This window comes from Apteryx mantelli, chromosome Z, assembly GCF_036417845.1.
Source record: "Apteryx mantelli isolate bAptMan1 chromosome Z, bAptMan1.hap1, whole genome shotgun sequence".
NCBI classification, from domain to species: Eukaryota; Metazoa; Chordata; class Aves; order Apterygiformes; family Apterygidae; genus Apteryx; species Apteryx mantelli.
Window position 1 is genome coordinate 7999262 of NC_090020.1, and position 26743 is coordinate 8026004.

At 43.8% G+C, this 26743-nt stretch overlaps 1 protein-coding gene across 1 annotated transcript in view; it reads right to left on the reverse strand.

The window, feature by feature from the left end:
* Positions 1-26743, reverse strand: part of KANK1 (KN motif and ankyrin repeat domains 1) — a 97602-nt gene that overhangs the window by 14346 nt on the left and 56513 nt on the right. The window contains exons 3-5 of the mRNA XM_067316054.1: positions 10893-13547; positions 1216-1434; positions 226-334 (exon numbers count right to left, since the gene is read on the reverse strand). Coding sequence (XP_067172155.1) covers positions 226-334; positions 1216-1434; positions 10893-13547 — 2983 coding nt within the window. The remainder of the gene's footprint in view (positions 1-225; positions 335-1215; positions 1435-10892; positions 13548-26743) is intronic.

The window sequence follows — 26743 nt, forward strand, 5'->3', positions numbered from 1 at the left end:
TAAGACAATAAACACATACACACAAAAGGCTGACAGAAGATTAAGGTGGGCTTAAATGATTAATTCTTCCCTCCTACCCTTCAGCTCAACAGGCGAGTCTCAGTCTGAAGCAGAGGCAACAGCTATACATAAACTCCAAGGTTTTTCCTTCCTTTCCCAGAGTGAAAGTACTCCAATGACTTGATTAAAGAGACTTTTTTTTCTTTTAAAGGAAAGGCCACTTACCCGCCATTTATGCCAACAAACTGTAGGTTCTTCTTTGCATTGTTCAAATCCTTTTTCCCATCCCTTTTCTTCATGATAGATTTCAGTGTATTTTCATTATTAGTACATACTGTTGAAAAGAGTGAGAAAGTGCATGTATCAGTACAAATCTGTCGCCAACTCTGGCTGCAGATGCTTTAGACAATTCTTCAAAACAAACAAATAGCTTTCTGTTTAATTTATCAGCTGAAGCTGGAGTTTAATAATAAATAAATAATCTTTTAATTTTTTATCATTTTAATCTTTAAATAATCTTTTTATACACACAGTCATGGTGTTACACACACACTAGAAATATAAAAGAACACTTCCAAAAAACAACTCTAGAAATAGGAAACTAACATAGCTTAATTTTCCCAACCCCCAGCATGCTGGTAATCTTTATGATGCTTCAGAAAACTTTAGGAAAAGACACATTTTTTTGCTTTGCTGTCTGTGAAGGATTTCTAGTTTTGAAACTGGTTGTTTTGGTCTGCCAAGACAATCCTAATTCTTGAGATTAAATGATGGCAGTTTATTGCCAGAACTAAAGCAGGATATTTAACAATATCCAATAGGGTGAGGAGGTTCAACAGAGGCTGGGTTTTTTAGCTTTAATATTCACTGAAGTAACTTTTAAACCAATCTGTGAGCATGAAACAGGAAGACAAGCATTCATAAAACAAATCCCATATTTTTACAAAAAATATTACTTTATTAACCACATTTCTCCCAGTAGATTTTGCTTATGAAGACACTGAAGAGCATTTCACGGATACCCTACCATCTGCCATTTAAAAATTAACCACTGGCTGGGCACGAAGGGACTCACAGTGACTTTTCCCATAACTAAAACTTTTTCTGCGCTCATTTTGCCTTCACATTTTTGAGAATTCTCACGACTTGCTTTAATTATGTTTCATATTCAAACTCCGTCAGCATGAAAAAAGGTATATCTAATCCAGTCATTACCGTAGAGGCCAGAGGCAAGCTGGTCGTCTGTTAGATTAATTGGAGCTAGAGTTTTGTCCTGAGAAGAGAAGGATTTCCTTCCCCGAACAGCTTCTACCAGAGGTGTCTTTCTCTCCTCCTGAACCAGCCCAGTGTCCTGCTCCAATTTCAGAGTTCGCAAATTTGAAGCCAGGTGGGTGCTTGCAAGTTGGCCGTGAGGGATGTACTCCAAAGTAGCACCTGTCAAAGAAGACAGTAGGCATTACTGAGCACGCAGGGGTCAGATCGAAACCTTTATGGCATCACTGTGTTCAACACAAAAACTGAAATAATAATAATAATACTAAAAAAAAAAACCCTTGCACTTTACACTGCTCTGTTCTGAGAATCCAGTCGAAAAAGGGTGTGACCACTTTCAGAAACTAAAAAAGTCGTGAGTTTTTCTTTCCGTGAAAACGCACAATACAAGGAAAAAACTATAAAGATAGTGGCTTTAAAAGGGATGAAAGGAATATCCCTTCCTTTTCCTTTTCTTTCAGCATGTGCAGTATCAGATTACAATTTGTGCCACCCTGATTAAGGGCAGCCTCACTTAGCTGCTCTTTACTGAGATGCTTGAAAAGCATTCAGGGATTCCACAGCATGAGCTTCTTCAGGAAGAACAGTCCATTTAAAAAAAAAAAAAAAAAAGTAGTAGCATTTTCCATGAAAGCAGGAACTTTTTAGGAAACTTTTTTTGCCAATATTCCACTAATTCTGAAAGTTACATACTTTGCTTAGTTACTCAGCTAATTTTTCCTAATTTGCTGACATTCCTTTATTTTTTTCCCCTTTGTGCGTTTAAAGAGCAGTACTAATTACACACAGATTTTTATAGGTTCCCCAGGAGTTCCTCCAGCTGTGCTATTATGGCTGCCCTAAAAAGCTGCACTAACAATACACAATTTTGTTTGTGGAACGTAGTTTGTTTTTTTTACACATACATCCTTCCTTAGGTAATCTTGCTGGCATTTCAAGGAAAAAGATGGGTTTAAATTTATTAAAAAAAAAAAATTACTTGTTTGTTTCAAAACTTGCTTCAATTACTGCTGTCTCAACACTTTTTTCCCCCCTTGTATTTATCAAGAATTAAGCCACAGCCCCCTCGTTCAAATAGAAGAGCGGTACTGCACAGGATGCTAACGTATTGTAGTCATGAAAATTCCAAATAGTTCGCTTAAAAAAAACAGGGCTGATACTGTCAGTGCTCTTGCTAGACTGCTTTCCCCTCTCTTGCTTCACCCCAACTTTTTTTCCCCTGCGTCCTTCTTCCTTTGACAGGACATAATGCAGCTGGTTTTTCCGAAAGCTATCACGGCACAGCTTCCTCCCCTTTGTCCCCGTTCCCACCCATGGCCCCACACGCAGGAAATAACCCGCATAGAAGCAAACGTCCTGCACCCTTGGGCTGGACTGCCCACGCCTGAGAATCGAAAGCACGACACGCGCTCAAGTCCCGCCTTTGCCTCCCCTGCCCGTCTTCATTTATAGCAGGGATTAACTTAGAGCACGACGCTTCCTGACCGCAGACGTTTGGTGACAGCTAACATCACCCCTCACCGGCTAATCACGGAAAAGAGAGCTGCCAAAGCGCGGACCGCCGAGCCAGAAAAGAACCTTTCTAAACTCCCTTTAGCTGAAAAACAAGAAAACCACCCTTCCCGCCACTTGTCCGGAGCAGCGACAGTTACAATTAGAGAGGACCAAACGCAATTACTGCTTCCAGTTGTAACTCTTGGTGGCTGGGTCAGTCGGTTTTGCCAGACAGCCTAAAAACGCAGTGCTACGCTCTGCAGAGAGAACAGCAGTCGCCCGACGGACCGGCACGGCTTGCAAACGGCTTCGCAACACCCCAGGTCAGCGAAGAGTCCCGTGAAGGCAGCGGCTCACAGGAGAGTGCTGGGGCTCAGTGCGCTACGACGTGCATCAAAACACGTCACACCTAGCGAGAGCGTCATCGGGAGGGAAAAAAAGCATCTAACGGCTGGCACGAAGCCTTCCACCTTGCCTCAGGCAATGCTGCTTCGAGCAGAGCCTGAAGCCAGCACTGCACCTCCCTCAAACATCTCGCTTCTCCTGCCTTGGGACAGAGGTGGGCAAGGGAGGGAGCTGCGGGGTAGCACAGAGACAAGGGGGAAAGGCAGTAAGCAGACTTCCTTTTCCTGGGTCACAGTCTCTCTCCTAGCTAAACCTGACACTGATACAACAAAACTGGGTAGGTTCCCCCATGACCCACTTCTGGCTCATGCCTCACTGGCTAAGAAGCATCGCACCGTGTTTGGGGTGTTGTCTGGGGCACACATGGCTTCAAATGAGCAAGAAAGAGTCCTGCTTAGCCTCCAGGGTCTGACAAAAGAGCATGATGTAAAGTTTGGAGGACAAGCACAGAAAAATAACTACATTAGATAGATTGGCCAGTGCACCCATTCTCCTAACGGAGCTGTTAATGTCTACTGCTCATAAGGTTCAAGGGAAAACGGCTTTGGACCCAACACAGCATTAACGCTGCAAGCCGTTATCAGCATTCAACATCAACTCTCAGGCCTTCCTCTTTGCAAGACAGCCCTATAAAGACAAGTTATAAAGATGCTTGGAGAGCAGCAACCTGGTGTAAGTCACTTGGAAAAGTGGATTAAATAAGCGGCTGTGCTACCCGGCTCTACTGTCAATAATGATTTAAGGGCTTAATCAACTACTGGCCAAATCAAGAAGTTGAATTAGCCAAGTTCTCTCCTCCTCCAAAAGGCTGTAGCATTTCTGTAGGTGCAGGACACACTGCAAGCTTCTCAAGCGTGGAAATGAAACCACCATGAAACCTTCACTGAAGATTACCATGAGCCTACATAGACCTCAGAGCAGACTGTTCATCTCACCTCACCCAGATCTCAAGTGTGCCCACATTCATCCCATCTTCGAGGAGCTCAGTGAGGTAGCAAAGCCATACTTGCTGTCCATCATCTTCTCCAAAAAATACCCAAGGAAATGGAGTAGCTCAAGAGTGAATCACCTGCACAGATCCACGTACCACATCTAGGTCCACAACGCTTACATTATATCAGCCAACTGATTCACTACTTAGCCAGCCCTTGTTCCCAGACATAGCCATTCAGGTATACTTTTGTTCGTTTATTCTTGCAAGTAAATAACTCAAAGTTGACATAAGATTCTAAATAGAAGTATAGTGTAGTTTAACACAGCTGCCAGGGATTTCTAAATGTATTTTATCAAATGGATGGGATCTTGAAAAAGTTCATCAGTAATTTAGAAGTATGACAAAACACAACAAAAAACTTAGGCTTAAACTGATTAGACATTCACATGCAAAAAGCTACTCTAATCAATTTCGGTGGGAAAGAAGTGTCTAAAGTGTCTTTAGAAATTAATCCCAGTGATTTGAGGGAACAGATGTGTCTGTTTCTAATTTTTCAGATGGAACTCCTATTCCTAAATCACTTGTGCTCCTTTTGAAAAGTCTCATCAATTTAAACCAAAGCGACTGCAAAAGTACTATACATCAGCATCAAATTACCACATGCCATATCTGACAACAAATACATCTGTCCCTATTGCTAACATGCTACTTCCCTTCTTGACTACAGACCTTCCCTCCCATTTATGACAGAATAAGTGCTCTTGAAGCCATGTAGTTAGCAAGCTGAGAGAACTGACTGGGTAAACTTCAAATAGTGTTTTTTTTCCCTGGGTCTGTGCTGAACTTGTGATAATAAAAAGTCTAGCCTTTTCCTGCTTTTGAAAAATCTCATTTAGCCTGAATGAAGTAAATCTAAGTCATACTATAAAAATCACTTGGCTTGATAGCACTTTTGTACCACTGGAAATCAAGAGAAGCGCAAATGAAGCCAGGGGAATTAAATACCACAGGGATGAGAACCTGGCTCTCTGTCTGGAACATCACAGGCTTTTATCTAAAAAAAGGGCACAGGCCTGCTGCCTATGCAGTAACTGCATGCGGATTTTATTTTTAACCTGTTCATCAGTGCAAGTATTTATTTGCACAATATGTTGACAAAGGCCCATGATACAATTTATACATTCTCCATTCAAGAGAGAGTACATACATGTTGTCTGGAGCATATACAGTAAGGAATTTCTTCTCTTACATATTATTTACAGGAATTTGTCATGATAGCACTCAGCTCCCTATGAAATCATGACAACTGAAGAACACTCAGTCTTCTGTAGTGATGTTAAATCTTATTAAGCTGCTTTCTCCTTAAGAAGTTATTTCTATATTAATGTACCTTTTTAAATACACTTTCCATCTGGTCTACACATCAGAACTCTTCATGAAACAAACCCCTTCTACTAAGGTAAATAAAAAGGCAGTGATGAGTAAAAATGTTATGTTTAAACATTCAAAGATTGATATGAATCCATTCACCATCTAAAAGTGTTATCTTCAGAAGACTAACAGTTATTTCCCTTTAACAGGTACTTTTGAGCTATTCAGGGCTAAAAGTCAGTGAATTTAAAATCTCAGAAGAAAAAAATTGCCACATACAATCAATTTATTGATTAAATTGATTAAATGATGGCAGCCAAATTCACTTGGGGCCCAGGCAGAGGTAAATGCTGTAACTACCATTCAGCTACAGGAGAACTGCTCCTTTTAATAGGATGGCTAGAGCAAGATTGAAAACAAAAATGACATTTCTGGGAAGCAGCTAATCAGCTTATTTATGAAATACTCTCTTCCAGCAAAACTGTGTCTGAAACTCTGTGAAGGCCATCCTTAATTTGGCTGATGAGTGGCAGATCAAAGCATCTCATGATGCCGGGCACAGCAGGAAAGGTCATCTCGCAGATTTTCTTTTTTTACCTCGTTTATGAGAAGTTGATCTTCTCAGCTGATGCTTTATCATAGCTGAAATAAGCCAGCACTTCCTCGGAAAAATGGGAACCTCCTCTTATTAAGAATTTATAGATGTGCCTGCTGAATACAGGAGTTGTACTCTGAATAAAGCTCATAATAAGCTTGTGTCAACACATAACCAGGGCAAGTATGTCAAACCTTTTGAAATAGGTCTACGGAGATGGACTAGAATAAGATCAACTAAGCACTTATCTTTACAGGACAATTACTGACCAGATCTCTGCTTCTCCTCTGCTGGGTATTTAAAACGGAACAAAATCCAGTTTAACCCCTCAGCTCTTACTATAGAGGTCTCTACGGTTTTCAAATAACATGGGGACATTAACGCTTTACTTACTGTAGTGAATGCTGGTCACAACAGCAGGTCAGTAGATATCACCTTCCACATCAAAAAAAAAGGCAGAAGAGGTGCTGCGTTATTTGAAATTCCAGTCAGCCACATGTGAAGAAACAAATACTCAACTGGTACATAGATGGGACCATCTGCATGACCGTTTTGCATTGAGGCGCTACCATCCAGAAGATAATGAAGAATGCTTCACATTTGTCATTCCCCCTCTCCCAGCAGAGAGAAGGACGGATGCTGCTCATTTCACAAACAAGCACATTTCTGCAGAAACTTAACTTGGCGACTATGAAATGCTGTCCACAACAAACTGCAGAGCTGAAGCTGAGGGCTCAATTCAATTCCCTAGCCGTGGATGTTGAGTGCCATCCACAGCAGCCTGCAGCTTTGCTTGCTCCACCAGCATGCCTGCGCCTCCAACAGCACCTGGCTCCTTAGCATAGGCAAGTCTTGTGTCCTCAACTTCACTACTGTGACCCATGCTGCCAGGACAAGAGCTATCGACCCACCAAGCTACACCTTCTTTGAGAAAAAAGGCTGCAAACTTTGACAAACAGAAGTGTGGTAAAGAGAAAACAGCTTTCTACAATTCCTTGCTGCTGTTGCATTATCTATGATGCCGAGGAGCGATACAACCATGCCAACGCTGCAATGCCAACAATACCAGCTGCTACACACCAGCTTTGAACAACCAGTGGCATCTCGCACCATAATCCTTCCTCCGGTTTCTATCTTCCCTCATCCTGCCTCATCAGCTCTGGGCAAAAGTTACAGGTCAAAACCTTGGAAGATCTTTTTACCAGATGGCATATCATATTCTCCTAAGGCCTGTGAGGTTTCCTGACACCACTTGCTTCTCACTTCCTTTCACTCCCTCAAGTGTCCATTTCAAGAAGTTACCTCCTGAAGATTAGTCCAATGCTTTCAGGGGGCTCCTTGGGACAGGATTGTTCCAACAAGTGAATGTAAAACTGATACTCTGAAGATCATGGAGGCACAACAATCATGCCTTTTCAGATCAAATATGCTCAGGTAACTTTTCAGGGCAAGAGCAGAGGAGTTGTTTTTAACTACCAATCTAGTAAACTCCTTGCCCGTAAATGGCATCCATCTACAAGATGTTTTTGTGAATAGCCTAAGTAATTAAAGACTACAGATATTACACTAGGCCTCTAGTTGATGTTTTGAAAATGCATTACGCTTGCAGTCAAATGTAACCTTCTAAAACGCCTCAAAAATTCTGTGACAGTAAGATGGATAAACAGAATACACTTGTCTCTCTTAGTCCTGTACAGTGACTAGACTGAGAAGAATAAAGACCAGTAGGCATCTAGGTTTGTCTCCCACAGCCGTAGGATCCAGCTGAATGCAGACAAAGCTCCAATACTGGCTAAAATGAGTTTGCAGAGTGGAAATTGGTTTGTTTGGAAGGCAGATTTGATTTCCCTGAAGCCACTAGGGCTTCTGAAAGACAGTGCATATGTAAATATGACTTGCTTAGTTAGGGAAGCAAAGGTGTTTATTTTGCAACAAGCAATTGCTAATTGCTAACAGACCCAATTCTAAGATAATCTCGCAGGCCTACCTGACTTGCCTCTACAAATGGAAGCTGCAGAATCAGCCAGGTTGCAAACTCAGGTCCTGATTCAGGAAGGTCCAAGCTTCATGTTTAAATTTAATCCTGTACTAGGGCTCTCCATCAGCTATCATAAACTCATACCTACTGTGAGATGATACACCTCTCCGCAGTACATCCCCTTCTTCACAGCACTAACAGGGGGAAAAAAAAATCTATAAAATCAGAAGAACTCAAGGGTACGTCTGTATGTCATAAAGCATCTAGATTAACGTGCTAACTCAAGTATCAGAAAGCAGCACTGACAATTAACTTTTTAAACACAGCAAACTGACCAGAGCAGTTGTTCTAGTACCCCCATTACTGGCCTCAAAGCTAGCTCAGGTATTTCTGCCCTAAATTGACCTGCCTCCAAGAGGTGCTTGCTAAGAATGCTCTTTGAATAAAATATTAAAGATGATACTGCTGCCGCTGATCTGAAACCGACTGCTTCTGCCTCCATTTTCAGGCTGTTTTTCTAAGGAACCGAGGCTTGTGAAATCATGCTTTTTTCAATAACTTAGACCTGAATACTGACTTTAACCAAACTGACAGAGGCTCAGTGCTCTGCAGAACTTTTATCTTCATACAAGTTTTAGAAAAATCGGGCCAGGAAACCATGCCTGGAGAACGGGTTGATGCTTGACTGCACACATGAGACACCGAGAAAGTATACACAAGAGACCAAAACGTGGGCAAAGACTTAATAAGAGCTCACAAGCTATCATGAGATACCAATCCATGGTAAAAAAAAGGGCTTTATTAGTTCTGGTGCTTGCAGAATTACTTGTTTATATTGGTATTTTAGTCAGCAAGAAGGGAGAGAGAAGCCTTTTAAACAGAAAGGAAGACATGATTTGCAAAAACACAGAAACAGGTATCAGGAGCAGCAGATAAATGTAGTACAAGAAAATATTTTCAAAATTAACAGAAAGATATTTCAGACTCATGACCTCTTCCTACCCTAACTCTTCATGGGTCTAAAATGCTAAAGGCCAGAGTCAGACTTACATACACAGTCATAGCATGTAATTCTCACCAGCAACTAAAAATAAAGAGATTTTGCGCTTCTTATCCACTGCTAAAGATAATGGCATTACATGCTAAACCAAAATTATTCCAAAATAATTTTGGCAAGAATGTGAAATCTGAATCCGTGTAAGAACATCTTTAGTAAAAGATGATCCATTGCTCCACCTGTGTGTAAATACTTTCAAGCCTCTAGACTACACATTTGACATTGTACAATAAAAGAAGGGAAAGGAATTACAGCTACTGAAAATTTTGGCTCATTATTTTTAAGCACACTTTTCAGTGTTTGCTGGATACTCTTATTATTATCGCATCATTATTTGCAAGAAGCCCAAAGTATAAAATGCACACCAGAAAGATAATAATATTGTATATATAATAATCACATTGCATGCACAGAGACAGGATATCATATATTTTCTTTACTTCAACATAAATGTTGCTTACTCCTTTACTATGGGAAGCTAAAAATTTTACTTCAGTTTGTTTCAGTTCATAAATGGTTCCATTCAGTTCATGAACACTGAAAAGAATCAGATTTACCAAGCTGCCTTTAACAAAAATAGAGGACAACTTTTAAGACAGTAAATAAACTGTAAAGGCTTTATATAGCAGTGCATTAGCCAATAATATTACGCTGACACTAAATAGTATTTACTCGAGATCTAATTTCCCATTCAGCCCCCATGATACAGATGCATTTGCACAAGTTTTCCCCATTTCCTTTACCTTTCATTCCAGTCACTGTGTGATGGGATAAAGAAGATGCTATCTAACAGTCACTGCTAGTAATTACATAATGGTTTTCAATAAGCCAATAAATTATAACATATAAATTTAACAGTACCGTAGTTGGATTCACCTATAAGGCATTACAAAAAATGGTTAAGTTTTAAACTATCAGACACGCACCAAAAAGCTGTAAGCAACTTTACCCCAGGGAATAAAAAGAAGTCCCTCAAATTAATTATTTAGATTTTAAAATTAATAAACAAAATGGAAGGAGTATTTAAATCTCAATTCCTGCCTTTGCTGAGTGTCACCAAAACCTCCAGCAGTAATTACAGCTTATGCCTTTCAAACATGAGGCTGTAATTACGGATTAGGACAAACACTTATTGGAATAGGGAAGATGTAAGCTGTGGTTTCTGTGAAGCACTCTGGAGCTGCCTATCATTAAGCAATCAACACGGCTGGAATGGGGAAAGCACCCCACGGCTCTCCAGCTGCGAAGAACAAAGAAGGAAGAAAATGGAAGGAACAAAGCAACGTCTGGGGAAACGTCTGTGAAAACAGGGAAGAAAAGTGGAACGCGACTTACAACTCTGTCAAATTTGACTTACTGCACTTTTAAAAAATGGTGTTCCAACTTTAAAGGCGGGACAAAATCCCAAACCCACAGACATTGACCTAGACACCCTTCAAGTTGTAAGAAGGGGTCAGTATCTTGCATGGTGGTCAAACTCTCTGGATACTTTTAGATACCTCTCATTTATATCAAATACTTGACCCTTCAGAGCCATCCTCATCAGGCCCTTTAGAGTCTGCAGGACGATGAGGGGTAAAACCACCTCCAGCTTTCAGTTCCAGTTATCATTGTTGGGCTGGACAGAATACAGATATATCCAACAACAATAACAACGTTATGTGTTGCATTTCATCAGAGAGAGTTCCCCACTTGCTTCTAGACCGTCAAGCAAAAAGCTTGCAGGTGAGCAACCCACTATGCTAGCAAGAAGGGGAACAAGTGTATGCTTGGGCACTTGGCTTACCTGATGTGGTACTTCTGTCCATACACTGCTTCTGCAGGTCCAGGCTCCGTAGCTCCTCCGTGCTGGCATATTTCATGACGGAGTTGATGGACGTGAGGGTGCTGATAAGCTGAGAATTGAGGGATCCAATCTGGGAGTGCGGCTCTCCAAAGGCTTCTGCCAACTCACTGTAATTTTCTGCAAGCAGCATCTGCTGTTCCTGCAGCAGCTTCTGCACACGCTCGATATAGTGATCCAGGCCAGTTCTCAGCTCGGGCGGAGGCAGGGGTCTTTCCAAGAGGGTGCCCACGGATTCACCAACAGACTCACCCCCAACTCCAATGCTCCTGGTGCCGGCTGGCACTGCTGACAACGGAGGGGGTCCGCAGGCAATGCTTCTCATCTTAAGACCAACTAGATAGTTCTCGTTAATGTTTATCTGCCCAACGCCGCAGTCTTTGGTTTTTATTGCAGAGGGCTTTTCAAAGCCCGGGTAACTGGAAAGGAAGGTTCCCACTCCAACAGAACGGGTTTTAGCAGACACGTTTACGTCCTTCACCCTGCCATCTCCCACCGCCACGGTCCGCGTCTCCACGCTCACAGTGTTGGTCTGTTTATCGTAGCTGCTCAGAACAGTGTTTGTGCCGCAGTCTGCCAGAGAGGCTGCTTCCGTACTGGTGCACTGGCTCACCATTTCCACGACCGTGCTGGTTTGCCGGGTGGCCGTACAAGGCATGGCCATGACGGTGGCTTCTGCTCTGCGCACAGCCTCTGTGGCCGTCTCACGGGACACGCACTCCTTCGGGGCGCAAACTATCACATCCACCGAACAGTCCCCGCAGCCTATCGACCTCACCTCTCTGATCTCCTGCTCCGTCTTGCAGAGACTCAGGTCGTCTACAGACTCCTCTGTGTTGACACCTGTTTCACAGACACTCGTCTCTACGCCCACCTTCTTATCGTACACCTCAACAGACCTTCCCGTGCACTGGTCCCGCACTTCTGCTCTCTCCTTCACAAGCCACTGATTCATGCGCAGCTCGGGGCCCACGGCTGTGCTCCGTACGACGGGCCGGCAGGAGGTGCCAACACTGCTCATTTGTAGATGGTTCCCCACGGACGAATCAGTAACGTTCACATGATCGCCCACCATTTGGTCTCTTGTTTGTACCACAGCCTCCACTGTTCTGCTGATGACAGGGGGCTGAGCCATCAAGGCTTTATCCACTTTCTTCCTCGATCCAGCTGCCTGCAGCTCCTGCTTTAATTTGGTCATTTCCCTGTCATGGGTAGTTTCCTTTAACTGAACTTCTAGTCTGTAGATCTTCTCCTTAAGGGCTTCTATGGTCTGCTGCTGAAGCTCGATCTCCTTCTCAACTTCTGTGGACAAGCCAAGCATGGCTTCCGTCACCCCGACCCCAGACTCTCTCATTTCTTTCTCTGTTCCCACGGCTACTTCTCTGTGTTGCCTCAAAGATCTGTTGTATATAACCACATCGTTCATGTTTTCATCAGCACCTACAGCAACAGATCTGCTCTCTTTTGTTAAGCTCTCTTTGTTCACCCTAAGATTTGCTGGAGTTTCATAGTTGCTATCCTGGATTTTTTTCTCCAGTGCTTGCATTTCAGCAGTCAGCTGCCTAAACTCCTCTATCCTCTGAGAGCTCTGCTCCACGCTCTCCATGTCCTCCTCGCAATCTATATACAGCTCTCCACCTCTTCTGACCTGAGACAGATGTTCCCACTGTTCCGCATTTCCTGCACTATAAGATCGCTTTCTGAAACCATACATGTCACTTTGACTGGGTTTCCTTTGGCTTTTGAGTTCTGCCATCATGTGCCTCTTCTCTTCCTGTAACACTGCAATTTTGACCTGGAGCACGGGAATGGTCTTGACTTGCTCTTCGAGCTCCTTGAGACGCTTCAGGGCAATCGCCATTTGTTCCCGGATGTGCTGCAGATGCACCGGGCTCACATTGGTCACCGGCGTGGATATTCCCGAACTCAGCGGGCTGTGGCGAATGGAACTGCCCAGCGAGGAGCCAAAGCAGGCGCCGTAGTCCCCGTTACCTTGATACCCATTTTGAAGCTGCTGAGACATGTGACTGTAGCCGCTGGATCCCACAAACGAGGGAAGGGAGCTCGTTGAGCCCATGCCTCCGAAGCTGGAGAGCCGGGGCCTGCGGACCTCTCCTGGCGCGACCTGCATCATCCTCTCCTGCTCCAGCCGCCTCCGCGTTTCCATGAGCGTTTTTGTCACATGGAGGTTGTGCCGGGGGAGCTGGGGGGAGGGAGGAGGAAGCTGCTTGCTCTCGGGGATAGTTAGGTAGGAGGGAGATGCTTCGAAGGAAACCGATGGTCTCACAGCGGCAGATGGGGCTACTTGACTCCTTGCGGCCGCACACGACTGCTTATTCTCATCGCTGTTCGATGAAGAGAGAGACTCGGTGGAGGTCCAGCCACTGCACTGGCCACCAGGGTTCCTGGTGCCTGCAGAGGCCGGTACCGCTTTCTTCTTCTTCTGGATGTTTAATTTCTTAATGGTATTCCCCTTTTGTATATCGTCCACGTACTTCAGAAAATCCAAGTCTAGCTGGTAGCCGTAAGGCGTTTCCACAAAATAAGGATCCTTCTGTTCTTTTTCATCCTCTCCATTTATAACAGCTTCCTCTTTTTCTGCAAGAGAAGAAAAAAGGTCAGCACGTGGAAAAGAAACTACTTCTCAGCCTGCTAGGCACTGAAACACCAGCGTACAAACAAGGTGCTCGCAGCGCGACGACACGCAGGAGCTGCTGCTGCTGCAGCCCAGAAAGCAGACCGTTCTGCCGATTCACCTTTAACGCAAAATCCCAACTAACTCTTCCAAAGCCAATCAGCAGGATTTCAAATCCTGAAAGGTGCACATATATGTGTGTGTGCGTATATGTAAATATATGTGCACACACCGATAACTTTATGAATAAAGAGGCGCAGAAGTAGCACAGCTCATAGCACAAACCGTGCTTCCACAAATCCCTCCAGTATTTCCGCATCACATCAAGCTCTCACACATGCTAAGCTGTCACATAAAGATTACACTGTATTGCCGCGAATCATCTGGAGATCGACTTCTCTAGAAGGTGCCTTAAAACAGGCTACCAAACCCCAACCCCCCCTCCCCACGCTATCGATGCCAGTAGACTTCACACTGATCTACGGTTATTTGATTGCTTTGCAAACTGCTGCCCTAAGAGCAGCGACAGCAGCTCAGCTCTCGCTTGGGATCACGTTAACTCGACCAGTGCCTCTGTCTCTTATATCCCCAACCTGCATGAAGCCCACACACTAAAAATATGCAGCTGGACCTGTTTCCAGCCGCGTCTCGAATTCCACCTCCAAAAGAGAAACCGTCGTCTCGGATGTCAGGGAAACTCGGACGTCCCCCCAGACACAGCACTCGCGTGTCCCCAGCGCAAGCTAAATAAAACTCCGCCAAATCTGCTGGGCTTCTGCAGGCAGAGGATTTATACGCTATGTAACCTGCTCCTCTTGTCCCATTTGGAAGAAAAAAAAAAAGAAAAGAAGAACACGCCACCAGCACCAGCACCAGCACCAGCACCACCAGCACCACCACACAACAAAACTCGTTGCAAGTCATTAGAGGAGCTGGGTACACTTGAGCAGCAGGAGGAATAATAAAAGCCAGCTTTCCGGTTACCTGAATTAGCTACATGCCTCTGCCCCCACACTGTAAATTTTCCGGCCACGTATAACTAGGCCTCCGGTAATTCTCCTCGCTGTCCCAGCTTCATGTGTCACAAACAAGCTCTCCGCTCACCAAAGCCCTGCCTCCCAACTTTCCCATTCTTCACCCCGTAAGGAAAGGAAAGCCCACATTCGCGCAAACTCGGCCAAGCAGGGCACGCGGCTTCGTAGGCTGAGCTTTCACCAGCGGGTTCTGCTTCAGCCAGGGCTGGGAAGCACCGAGAGGTCCTCAGCCGCTCAACGCGCTCATTCATCGCCGCGGTGCATGAACAGTTAATCTTTTAAAGGTGCAGTATATCCTCCGCCCCGGACGCCTCCCCTCCCCAGCGAGCAGCAGAAGATCATTTGAGAAAGTCTTTCTGTCTGCGGCACACGCTCCTTGCTCTCTGCTCCTCCTGCAAGGCAGCAGCTCTGTCTCCGGGCAAGTGGATGCAGCAGGTTGTTAGACACAGGCACTCTTGCATTTGGCTGTATAATCTGCCGAGCTAAACCGGCTCCGCATCCGCGTTTCCTCCGCAAAGACACGCAGGATGTAGCAGGCAGCTAAGTATCCGAAAACAAATTTAGCTTTCTGCTTTGTTTTTAAATAGCTAGGTTTGAAAGTCGTGCCCTCTTAAAGGAATATAAGCCTCAAAAGACAGAAAGCCTCCTTATTGCATCTACAGGAAGTGACTTAATGTTGCACTGAAAAGGTTTAGAGGGGGGAAAAAAAAAAAAAGGCTCCTGTTTTTCCAGTTTCCTTGGCCGTGCTTGAGAAAAGCCTTGTCCGCATACAGCACAGCTGCTTTCACAGGGATCCTTCACGCTTTTGCCTGCCGCGGGACACCCCCAGCCGCAGGCGGAAGCAGGATGATGCGTGGGGGAAAAGCACCTACCGTGGCACTGCAAGAAAACTGGGAGGGCAGCGTGGATGGCGGGCAGGCAGGTACGACAGTAAAAGGAGTGGGGCTGACTCGAACACATCGGTATCTCAGTCCTGCAAGTGACAGCACGCGGGCCAGCTATTCAGCAGACACAAACAACCCCCCACGGACCACATGTTTCTGCTGGAAGACCAGGGTCCTGGTATGCTGCGGTATTTACTTATAGATCCACCCAAAATAGCCGTCTAAATACCAGCATGGAAGCAAAAATACATTTACAGATACATGTTCTAAGAACATGTGCACACACAGTCCTTTCCCGCAGGACCGCCTCAGGCTTGGACAGGGGAGAAGCCTGTTTTCTTCTCAATGAGACAGAGTGTACTTTTCTATTTACTCCTCTTCCTCCCCAAATTCACTGCTCTATTTCCCGGGCTTCTCGGACAGCCAGCGCTGTTTTCCAACCCCACAGCTCCTCGCCCAAGGCTGGGTCTCCCTTCCTTCCCCTCCCCATCCCAGCTTTGCCCCTGCTCTCAACCTCTGTAGTCTTCAGCCTCCCTGTCCTTTTTTTTTTTTTTTTTTTTTAAGCTTTCTTCCCACTTTGAACGTCTCAACCAGTTTCTCTATTTACACTCATTCACCCGCTCCACTAATTCCAGCCCAAAATCTGGCTACGTCCTCACCCCTCATCCTGGGCTTTCTTCTAGTGGCTTCATCCAGCCCATGCCGCTCCTAGCTCCACCATGCTAATTTTACCTGCTTGTCCATTCTCCCCAGCTCTCTGCTTGTCTCAGTCCTTGTCTTCCTATCCGGCAACATCGCCGGTTCTCCCATCCCAACACCAGGGAAGCCAGGCAGCTCCTCTAAGCTGGCTTTGGGCACAGTGCTTAAGTGTTGGATGGGGGAGGGAGAAACAAATTCTTTGGAAAGTCCCAGGACTCACAAATTACAGCATCCGTGAAAACATTATTCATAAAACTTCTATAAAGACATGCAAATCTCATGTTAAGTCATGAGAGCCAAACTGGAATCTGCAGATAATTTTCTTCTTCATGAAATAGTATTAAGATTGCTCAACAGAAACCTATCAAAAATATATAATTAATTAAAAAAACCCCACATACACACACACAATGACACACTGAATCCCTTACTAAACCTCCACAACACCTGCAGTTATTTAAGTGCCTTCACAATGAAATCCCTTTGGCCCTTAGCTTAAGCTGGCAGCACTACCAGGAGGCAGTTCATATCTGCCGCTCCACAAGCACGAGATTCTGTGCGAAGTTGATTGCATACCACTTCTCCTTAAAACAATACAATGAACACTCCATCAACACAATCCTGGTATTATGGGCTGATCTTTGGAGCCATGTCTTGATACTGAAGACAAACAAGGATCAGGCGTGCAATCTAACAACAACAACAGAAAACTGTGATGCAGCATGCGGGCGCAGTGCCAAGCCTTTGTGCATTTTGTCTCAGGGAAAGGGCCAAAATGGGTGTGCCTGTTAAGCATGGAACAAAGCAAAATGGATGGCTGTTTTCAGGCAATAAAAATGGTTTTGTTGGTTCCAAAAGAAAAAAAAAACTATTAAAAAGGAAATGAATGCAACACCTGATAAGAGCACAGCCCTTTTTGCTTTCAGCCCTTAGGTCCTGGATGAACCGCGGATGCCCTTACTCCCAAGCTTAGGTGGGTGAGCACCAAGCACTACACAAAGCAGGTACCTCGATTAACCTCAGAGTGAGCTGCATCTACTGCCCTTCAGCCAGAAAGGCATCTTTGTGCCTTGAGACCTCAAGTGAGCAAGAAATTCCTATCCCGTTCACCCCAAAGCACACAAAAAGTAGCAGCAAGTGTAGGACACTTCTTGCCTCATCCTCCAACAGCTGATCATAGGCGCTGCTGAAATTAGAAGAGCTATTCCTCACTCTCCACCATACCTCAGGCAAATCTTAAATCACATCACTGTGTTACACTGAAGCACAACATGTGAAGACACACAAGCACACACATACACACTTCTGTCTGTGCAAATATTGCACATACTGCTATTTTGCTAATGTCTTTAAATGCAATGAGACAGAAACACACCTATGTTTTTAGGGTAAGTACCTATGAAGTGAAATACTCTGCAAAGCATAGAGGCCTCATGGTATTACTGTCACTATGAATGCATTTCTCTAGAAGTATGCAGTCTTCTTTTCCCTCTCCCTACTGCATGATAATCATGAACTGGACACAAGCAGCATTTTAAAAATGCACTCTTCTGTTCTCTTTTCCTGCACTGCTGGGACTGGCTCTGTCCAAACATTCCCGTCTTGCCAACTTCCATTAAATTATATCCTATCCAATGCACTACACAAGAACATCAGTATATTAAAACATTGAGTCAGCCCTACCAGAGTCCATGCTAGTCATGTCTGCTCCCTGAGCAGGAGAACCAGGGGAAAAAGTAGAACATTTTGATGTGCTTAAAAAAAGAGTTTGGGGGGAGAGAAAAAGGAGAGTAAGATAGGAAATAGTGAAAATGTGGGCAGGCATAGAGTTTTGGTTCCATAAGCTAGAGAAAGCTTTATTGCAAAGGTGCCTTGGAGGGTCCAGAAAGAGCAGGGAGAAGCAACTGAAAATACATTTCTGAAGCTAAGTCTAAGGTGCCTCGAAAAATACAGACCTCACATCTAAAGCTTCCCTCCCCATCTGGTTACTGCTCTAAGACATTTTCATCTTCAATCTGACTGCCACTAAAGAAATCTTTTCCATTGAAATAACGTTATGAATAACAGAGTCTCCTTCCAGAGTTATTGCATAAGAGTATTCATAAAGAATGTTGCAGAGGAAAAAGACAGAAGCAATAACTGGCATAAATGGAGTTGAATGCAGTATTTTTATATGTTGAACTTCAGCTTGAAAGGTTATCTGGAGCAGGAAAAGAGGGATAAAACTGAGTTCTGACCTTTTTGGTTCTTTACTGCAACACAGAAAAAATCAATGCTTTTCCCCTTCTCCTCTGCCCACCCCCCAATACTACTTTTATTTTTTTCTCCCTCTATTCTTCAAGATATGAATATCAGCCTTGCTTTCTGAAAGGAACCAAAACACATGAGTTTGACCATTTATTTAAAAAGAAAAAGCAAAATGGAATATTTAACCCATATGCTTCCATTCTGTTTTTCAGGTGTTGAGGTGCTCAGGTGTCCCTTGCAGCACACTCAGTTGGTCAGGTTTCTTTTGGCTAGCAATATACACAGGACGTCATGAAATTACTAGCTCTCCGACAATTCAACCTAGATCTGCGGCATTTTCAAAGGTGGGAAGAAAAAACTCCAAACCCCAAACAATCAAGGTGTCAGATTTTTTTTATTACAAGAACGAAGAGGGGCAAACCTACTGAAGTAGGAAGCTGTTTCCCTAGTTTGCCAAGACACAACAGGAGCATCGAGTGTTTTATTTTTTTTTTCCTTTTCAGTCTTAATTGAAACATATCGCCATGTAAGGTTTTTGGCTGGTTGGTTGTTTTTTTGCTACTGTGAGGCACACCACAGGCATGGAGTGCAGACTGCCTGCAGTGGAGGCTCATGTCCCAGAGGGAGGACAGCCACACCAGGAGAAGAGCGTCAAGCCAAGACGTCTTGCTCCTCAGCCGTGTGCCTGGTGGTGGCCACAGCTACGCTCCCTACACAGCATCATGCTGTGAAGCCCAAACCACCAATAAATACCCTTGCAAACAAGGGAATCTATGTTGCTACTGCTCAGCTACAGCTAGGCCAGAACCAAACTGGATTTACCTCCTGATGCCTCTGAGGCTAAGGGGTATGGAGTTACACAATCCAACCCAAAACACCTCAGCTAGGGAGGGATGAGAGACCCCATTACCAACTCTGTAACAACAGGTGAAAAGCATTTTCCTGTTACAGAGGAATTCCATTTACTGTACGTTTTATTGAAGAAATAAATCTTTCAAAAGTGTTTACTGCAAATTTAATCTCAAAGAAAAACAAGGAGCTGAAGAGTGGTAAAATGCCAGTTTTTTAGATTACTTTTCTTAATTTACCTATCAATACTGCAACTGGAGGGCTGACTTTTAAATCTGACATCTAAATATTCAGCACTTGGGGTTGAGGTTTGTAATCAAAAAATGTGGGATAGCAACTTCCCTGGTAATAGTAAAAGAAGGAGGGTGAAGCCACATCAGTGTGCAGTAAGTGGGCTTTTCTTCCACTTTCAAGATGTAGAAGCTTATGCTCAGATACCGGTAGTGCCAAGCCTCACAGAAGCGAGCTAAGGACACCACCAAAGTCAATGAACGCAAGCAGAAGAGAGATGGTTCAGAAGACTGCCGTGTTTTGTTTGCACTGTAAATGCTTAGACCAGGGCAGCAGACTACAATGTCGCATTTTTCACAGCGCTTTACTAAGAGAAGGTCTTTTAACAGTGGATCTGCTGTCTTAGTTCTGTGCTCGTTCTAGAAGTGGGAGCATGAAGGCAACAGAGAACAAAGCATCAAAGCAAATCACAGCCACAATGCAGAGGCCGTTAAAAGCAGCATAAGTCTTTCCATTGACTTGACTGGACTTCGGATCAACCCACTGGGAAAAGATTCTCTCAAGCAGAAGTTTCTCTGGACCTGAAAAATCTTAGTTGCTTAGCTCTATAATAAAAGCAATGAGCCTACTCTCACCTTGGTACCAGTGATCAGATGAATGCACCAGTCTGGGTGTCCTACCATCACTGCTCCTCCACGTTTAATTCCTAAACCACAGAAGCATTTCTTGAGCTTGTAGAAGAGACTCTGGCTTTTTTTGGAGGAGTAACTGTTACTTAACTCAACCTTTTGTGAGTTACCTACTGAGTCTATATCTGAACATTATATAACCATTTCCAACAATTATTTCTGCAAGCTGCCAGTTAAAACCATCTTTCAAAAACACACCCCACAACCCTCTCTAGTCTTTACAATATCAGAACCCCTTATTTCAAGAATCTCTGAACTGAAAAGTTGCAGCTTGTACAGAGACTCATTTAAAATATTAAATGCAGAACATAAGAAAGTCATGAAAATTAATTAACTGACTAAAAGTTTAATCTCATCTATGAAAAATTTATTTCAGCAAAAAAACTGGGCAGAGAGTGACTGCAATATGGCCCCTTATCAAAATTCACAAGCGTGCTTTACTTTCTTGACAGCTCCCTTACTGAGACCTATAAAAGTCTACTTTTAAATTGCCCTCACATTCTGGGAGTAGGTCTTGTTTTGGCAGGCCTGTGGTGGGGCATCTTGTATATGTACCACCTCAAGGCTGCTAACCACGAAAACTCAAAACTAAGAGGCTACTCTGTTTTGCTCCCATCCCTGGTTCTGACTCACAGACCTCAGGGGAAATCAAACCAAGGCTGGCAGGAAATAGGGCATGGGTGGGAAAGCGAAAGAATATAGTTGTTAACTTATTCCAAACTGCCCTACCAGCAGTAAGGGAAAGCAGAGAAAAAGCCCTCGTGGGGGCTTCTGTTGCTGCTATCACAACATTGCCACCTCTAAGCAGGTGGCCACTCAAAAAAATTGCTGTGGCACAGATCAGTCCGTGTGTGCACATAGCTCTGAGTGTGACCAGCAGGTCCAGGGTAAAGCAAGTCAGAAGCAAGTGGCGGTTTTAGTTGCATTGCATCAGTGTCATCCTCTTGCCCCTTCCCAAATCCTCCTCCTGAAAGGACACTTTAACCAACATGCTGTGGGGAGAAGGGCAGCTGAAGGAGAGGGAGCTTGCCTCACGTGGAAAGCAAACGGCTTTCGCCCAACTGGTGACGAGGGTTAAAGGAAAGGCATTTCTCTGCTCAGCCAGGGCAATTCTCACCCCAAAAGAGCACTACTTTCTCACAGGAAAGTTAGCCTCCTGCTCGCACAAATAACACATTGATAAGGGTGAGTCAACAGTCATCCTCTCCTCTTGGGCTCAAAATTGGGGACATCTCAGTCCTGTTCGGGTAGTTTTGAAAATGAGATGCCAGCAAGGCAAGCCCAAACTGGTACAAATTTATTCTTTTCAAACACCTGACTTAATGCACTTTTTTTTTTTCATCTTGCACTATCTACCTATTTGAGAGTTGCCATTCTCCATTCTCTGAAGCATTAATTTCATTCAGTTCCTACTATGTGCACAGTTATTGGCTCCAGGCACATTTCTGACAAACGAAGAACGTTCAACTTAAAGATTCTCCCCAAATCAGATGAACTCAGGCCTAGAAAAAGGATATAAAACACAGCAAACAGTAATCACATGTTTTCTCAGCCTGGGAGAAGGCCGTACAATGTGCCCTACTGACCAAAGCAGGAGAGCAGCCAAATTTCAGGCTGGCAAAGCCCTCCTCTCCGAAAACACCATCCCAACAGACTCCATTTAAATGGGATGGGTTTTTCACAGAGCGAACACCACTGTCAAACTCACTTCTTCCAAGCGCTTTGCTAATTCAGTCAAACAGTGCTACTCAAAATCTCCAAGCATTGGGCAAATCACTACTGCACAGACCCAACTGAGGCAGCTGAAAGCACCAGCCAAAAGCTGGAGCAGCAGGTACTTCTTCCTTAGAGAGTCACTGCCACGGGGGTGGTAGGGATGGGAATCAGGCTGACCGGTTCAGGTAGTGGTGGGGGTGACCACGAGGCTGAACTTGGCGGTGGCAAGGCAGCCTGCTCTTCTCTGCTGCCCGGGAGAAACCCTGAAGGTCCCAATGTCGCTGGCCAGCTGATGGGAAAGGGACACACTGCCCCACTCTTACAACAGCACTCTACCCCATGGAGCTCTCAACCACTCCCTTACTCAGGTTAAGATTACCAAGAAAAAAAGAATGATAAAGACCAAGGTGTGCCTACACACAGCAGGACGGACTTCACAAAACCGCAGCAGAGTGGGGCATCAAAACAGAAGAGCAGCAAACCTCCAAATTTTCCTCCTCTTTCCCCACTCATCCAAATTGTCTCCCCATGCCCACAGGGGCCAGAAGAGGCACGGCTGCAAGCCAGGCCTTTGCCTGAAGGTCCCTCTGGCCACAACTTTGCACCAGCGCTACCTGCAGAAGCTCAAGCAAAGGCAACAACCTTTTTCCTTCTACCCAGGAAGACCTGAATCACAAAAACAAAACATGTAAATGTATTAAGGCAATACTTTTCTTTGTCTATAAACCTCTGAGGAGGTGCAGATACACAGGGCTATTGTAACAGGAGTAACCATCAGGAAAGACCCTAGACTCCTAGGATATAATCCTGCCATGAATATTAAAACTGATTTACAGTTTCATCTTACAGCTGTGCACAGGGTGGAAAAAATAAAGGAACTGTCTTCCGCAAGAGTGATTCTACAAATATTTGTATTTATGAGCCCTGGAAGGACTTTATTTTGTCACATGCTTACCTCAATAAGGAAAATGGTTTATGTTGCATATTCACTCTGATATTTCAAGCACCAGGAACTGTTCCCTCCTACCCACCTTCACATCAATCTAGTACTGATTCGTTGTGTCAGATAAGATATGTGCTGCCTTCTGAACTTCAAAAACATATGCAATCTGTGTTTTCCAAAAACAATAAAAGCTTTTTCTCTACACTTGAAAATAACTGAGACTGATTAACTGATTTCCTTCAAAAAGTTAAAAAAGTGATAACCAGAGAATGTATCGACAAAGTCAGCACTAGAAGTAATTCTTCATGCACATTTTAAATAGGCAAAAACAGTGGCTTAGAATTGAAAATCTATGAACAATATTCCAACTGAGCAGCTTTAAGCATAACAGCTGCCTTTCTTCCCTTGACTTACAGTAAATAGGTTTAGCACTGCCCTCACTTGAATATTCAGAACACAGATCTCTGACTAGAAAACCTGCATTTGTTGAAGAAAATAAACCACTCAGTATGGAACAACAAAAACAAAGAGTATACCAAAGGTGCATAAAACTGTAAATGCATATTCTCTTCAGACTGTAGTCTAACAGAAAGCACTTGAGAGAACTGTGCTAACTGGACGTTATTAAAAAAGAAAAAAAAACGCAATAGGCACGTTATTTGATACACTAAAACAGCATCAAGGGCTGTTTTTCAACCATGCAACCCTGCAGTGCCCCCCTCCTTTTTCTCAGACTACCCACAGCCCCAGCAGAGTCAGTCAGTTCACATCTCACTTCTTCGCCTCCTCTGCCTGAGGGTCTCACTTACCGATCCACGGAGAAGCAGTTGTTGAACGTTGCAGCGTTTCGCTTTCAGGAAATTAAGTCTGAAGCACACTTTCCTTTGCCTTAAAGGGAATGCGTATTCCTGACACATCAGCAGGCAGGGAGCCCAGAGGTTGCTACAGAGAATTTATTTATACTCATTTGGAATTTCCTGACAAAATCCTGGTCCGCCAGCCAGCCAGGCAGCCAGCGGAGTTCAGCGCCAGAGTCTTCTTTCACGCCGCTTCATACGGTGGTGACTGCCTCAAACAGCTACTATACTACTCACAGAGGGTTAAACGCACGCGCTAAAACAGAAGGACAAAAGGAGCTGTACCAAATTGTACCCTAGAAAAATGCCAGTTTTCTCTGATGAAGACAAAGCAAGAGGGAACTAGAAGTTCAGAGGACTTCTCTCCCATCCCCTCAGCCCCTTCCCAAGCCCTTTACCCCCACCATCTATCGTTTCGCACTCCCACGTGTGCACAGAGAGCACAGAGAGGTTCATTGATGTAATTTGGGCAGAACAATTACCTCTGTTTTAACTCCACCACGCTGTCTGCGATTCTGCCTATGTTACATTCAATCTGTTTTTGTTTACTCTTGTCAAATGCAACTTATAATTTGAGGGATAAAAATAAAATCCTTTCGTATGAAGTTAGAAACAGCTTTCTTTTTTTGGGGACATGGCCAAAATACTCAAGACATCTTTCACACTAGGCAGAAGCACTTTTAAAATGAAGCACAAACCTACTTGATTTTTCCACATGCAAATTCCTTCTTTTCACATAACACCAAGTTAAACTCAAAAACTTAAATACTAAGTATTACTCAAGTAAAGATAACTGGAATTCCAGATGCAAAGATTTCACTTCTCAGCATCACAGAGATCCTCAAAGGCCTGAGTCCAATCTCTCTTCACCTCTGCTTACAGTAACGGTTGCTGTGGTGTAGATAAACAAGAACTCCAAAATCAGCCTCTCTCATTGATCATTTACTTTAACAAGTATTATAACAGTCCTAAGACCCTGTAGGACTAAACGAAAAGAATTATTAGGCCGTCTTCCATCCAGATTCCCAGAAAGGAACAGTAGAAAAAGAAAGATACTGGCATGAACGTTGAAAATCATTTCCAGCATCATTGCAGGCTGAAAGAGCTGTGCTTGAGATAAAGTGGGATACTGTGCTGAAACGACGAGAGGTCCAAAGCTTCCACAGCACCTTTGGCTAAAATGGCACAGGCTTTCATTAAAAGTGTATCCTGAACATGTCTAGTAGCTTAAATGTTATTTAATATGAAGCAAAGTAATATTTAAGACTTTCAGGAACTGAAGTTTTATACAGGCATTAGCTTTTGGACTATAACATAGCCCCTGCCCTCTAGATAATTTACCTTTATTGCCTTGAAGTATAAGTCATTGACACACACACCAGAAAACAGGAGCTCCAAAAGGACAGTCCAAAGAGGGTCTCTAGGTGTAGCCATCTTGTTACATCTATGGACCATAAAGGTACTGAATTTTAAATGAACTTGGTTTGGTTTGGTCTCTTCTCTAACTATACCACCCATAAGGTTTGGTCTCTTCTCTAACTATACTGTCCATAAAAAAAGCAACGTTGGGAACACCTTCTAACAATCCTTTGAAGTTACTTCTAGAAAACAGACAGAAACTCTAGGGCAGCTGAAGCCCAACCCATACTTTCTGTTCATGGAAACATGAGCCAGAGTTCAGCCCTTGTAATGCTGCCCAGAGCCTGCAGCCACCGTTTTGTGCTCACTGCCCTTCTCAGAGCAGGTCTTCTGGCCACGTATTTTGACCATTAAAGAGTAACCAACCATTTAAGGACGTGTACTTCGCAGCAGGACTAAATTATTTGTGGGACTCTCTAGGTCAAACAGCAGGTTCTTCAAATCAGGAGGGACAGAACATGAAAATGCATATCTAGTTTGCTTCTGTTTAAAAAAAAAACAAAACTGATGTTCAGGATAAACTATGAGAACAGAAGGTATAACAAAAATGTGTTTCTCAAGAGTTAGAATTCTGTCCAAATGGAGAAGCAAAAAAAAGATCTGAACTTTTAATGATTTCATTTTTTTAAAAAGACAGCAAGATATCCTGTTTAGGGAAGAAAAATTTTTAGCAGCTGTCTCCACATGCTCCATCTGTTTATTATTACTCTGTTGTTTCAAGGCCTTGACATCTGCAAGAGCCCTGCACCAAGTCATGTACCTGCAGTGGATTCTCCTCAAAGCTCTGTCAATTCAGCAGGCTAAAAATGGTCTGCCATAGATGCAAGCAAAAACCCAAAATATGTATCAGCTCTTCATTCCCCAGTCCAGCAACTGAAATATGGAGGTATATCTGGGTTGGCAATGGTGAAACCTAAAGGCAAAGAGCATACCCTGATTTATTCTCTTGGCCTTTGAGACCGTTATGGTGCCAGATAAACTCATTCAGCTACTGTTTACAATAGAAACAGAACTGAGGTCAGAGAATAGCTCCCCGGTGACCAAAAAACCTGACTTGGTCCACAACACAGCAAATGTAAGACTGAGCGTACAGGCAGCCATCCAGCTGGTAAATTCTTATCTAAAAAGCAGATTATTTCAACCCCTTTTAAAAACAAAAGTCTGGGAGGTCTCAATGGATTTGAGAAAGACAAAGGCTATGGATGAAGGAAAGCCCTTTAAAACACTTGCCTCCAGGAGACCATTTCCTGGGTATTGAGGTACCACTAGGCGGAAAGAACGAAGTAATCTTTGCTGATTGCCGTGCTCCTCATCCCTAGCAGATGCCTCTGGAAGGGCAAAACACACAGCCACATTTCTCCCCTCAGCTTCCAGAAACCTGCAACCCAGAGACTGCCCTGAGTCAGGGGTGGTCAGGACGGTTTTCAAGTCACAGAGACAAATATGTACTTTCAGGTTAGCTGGGAGGTATTCAATAACTGATTTCAAAATGTCACACTGCATCTGGTGTATCAGTACTGTAAGGATAGCTACTGGTCAAGTGTCTAGAGATGAAGTTATGGATGATTAATCTGACCCAAGGACTAGTATA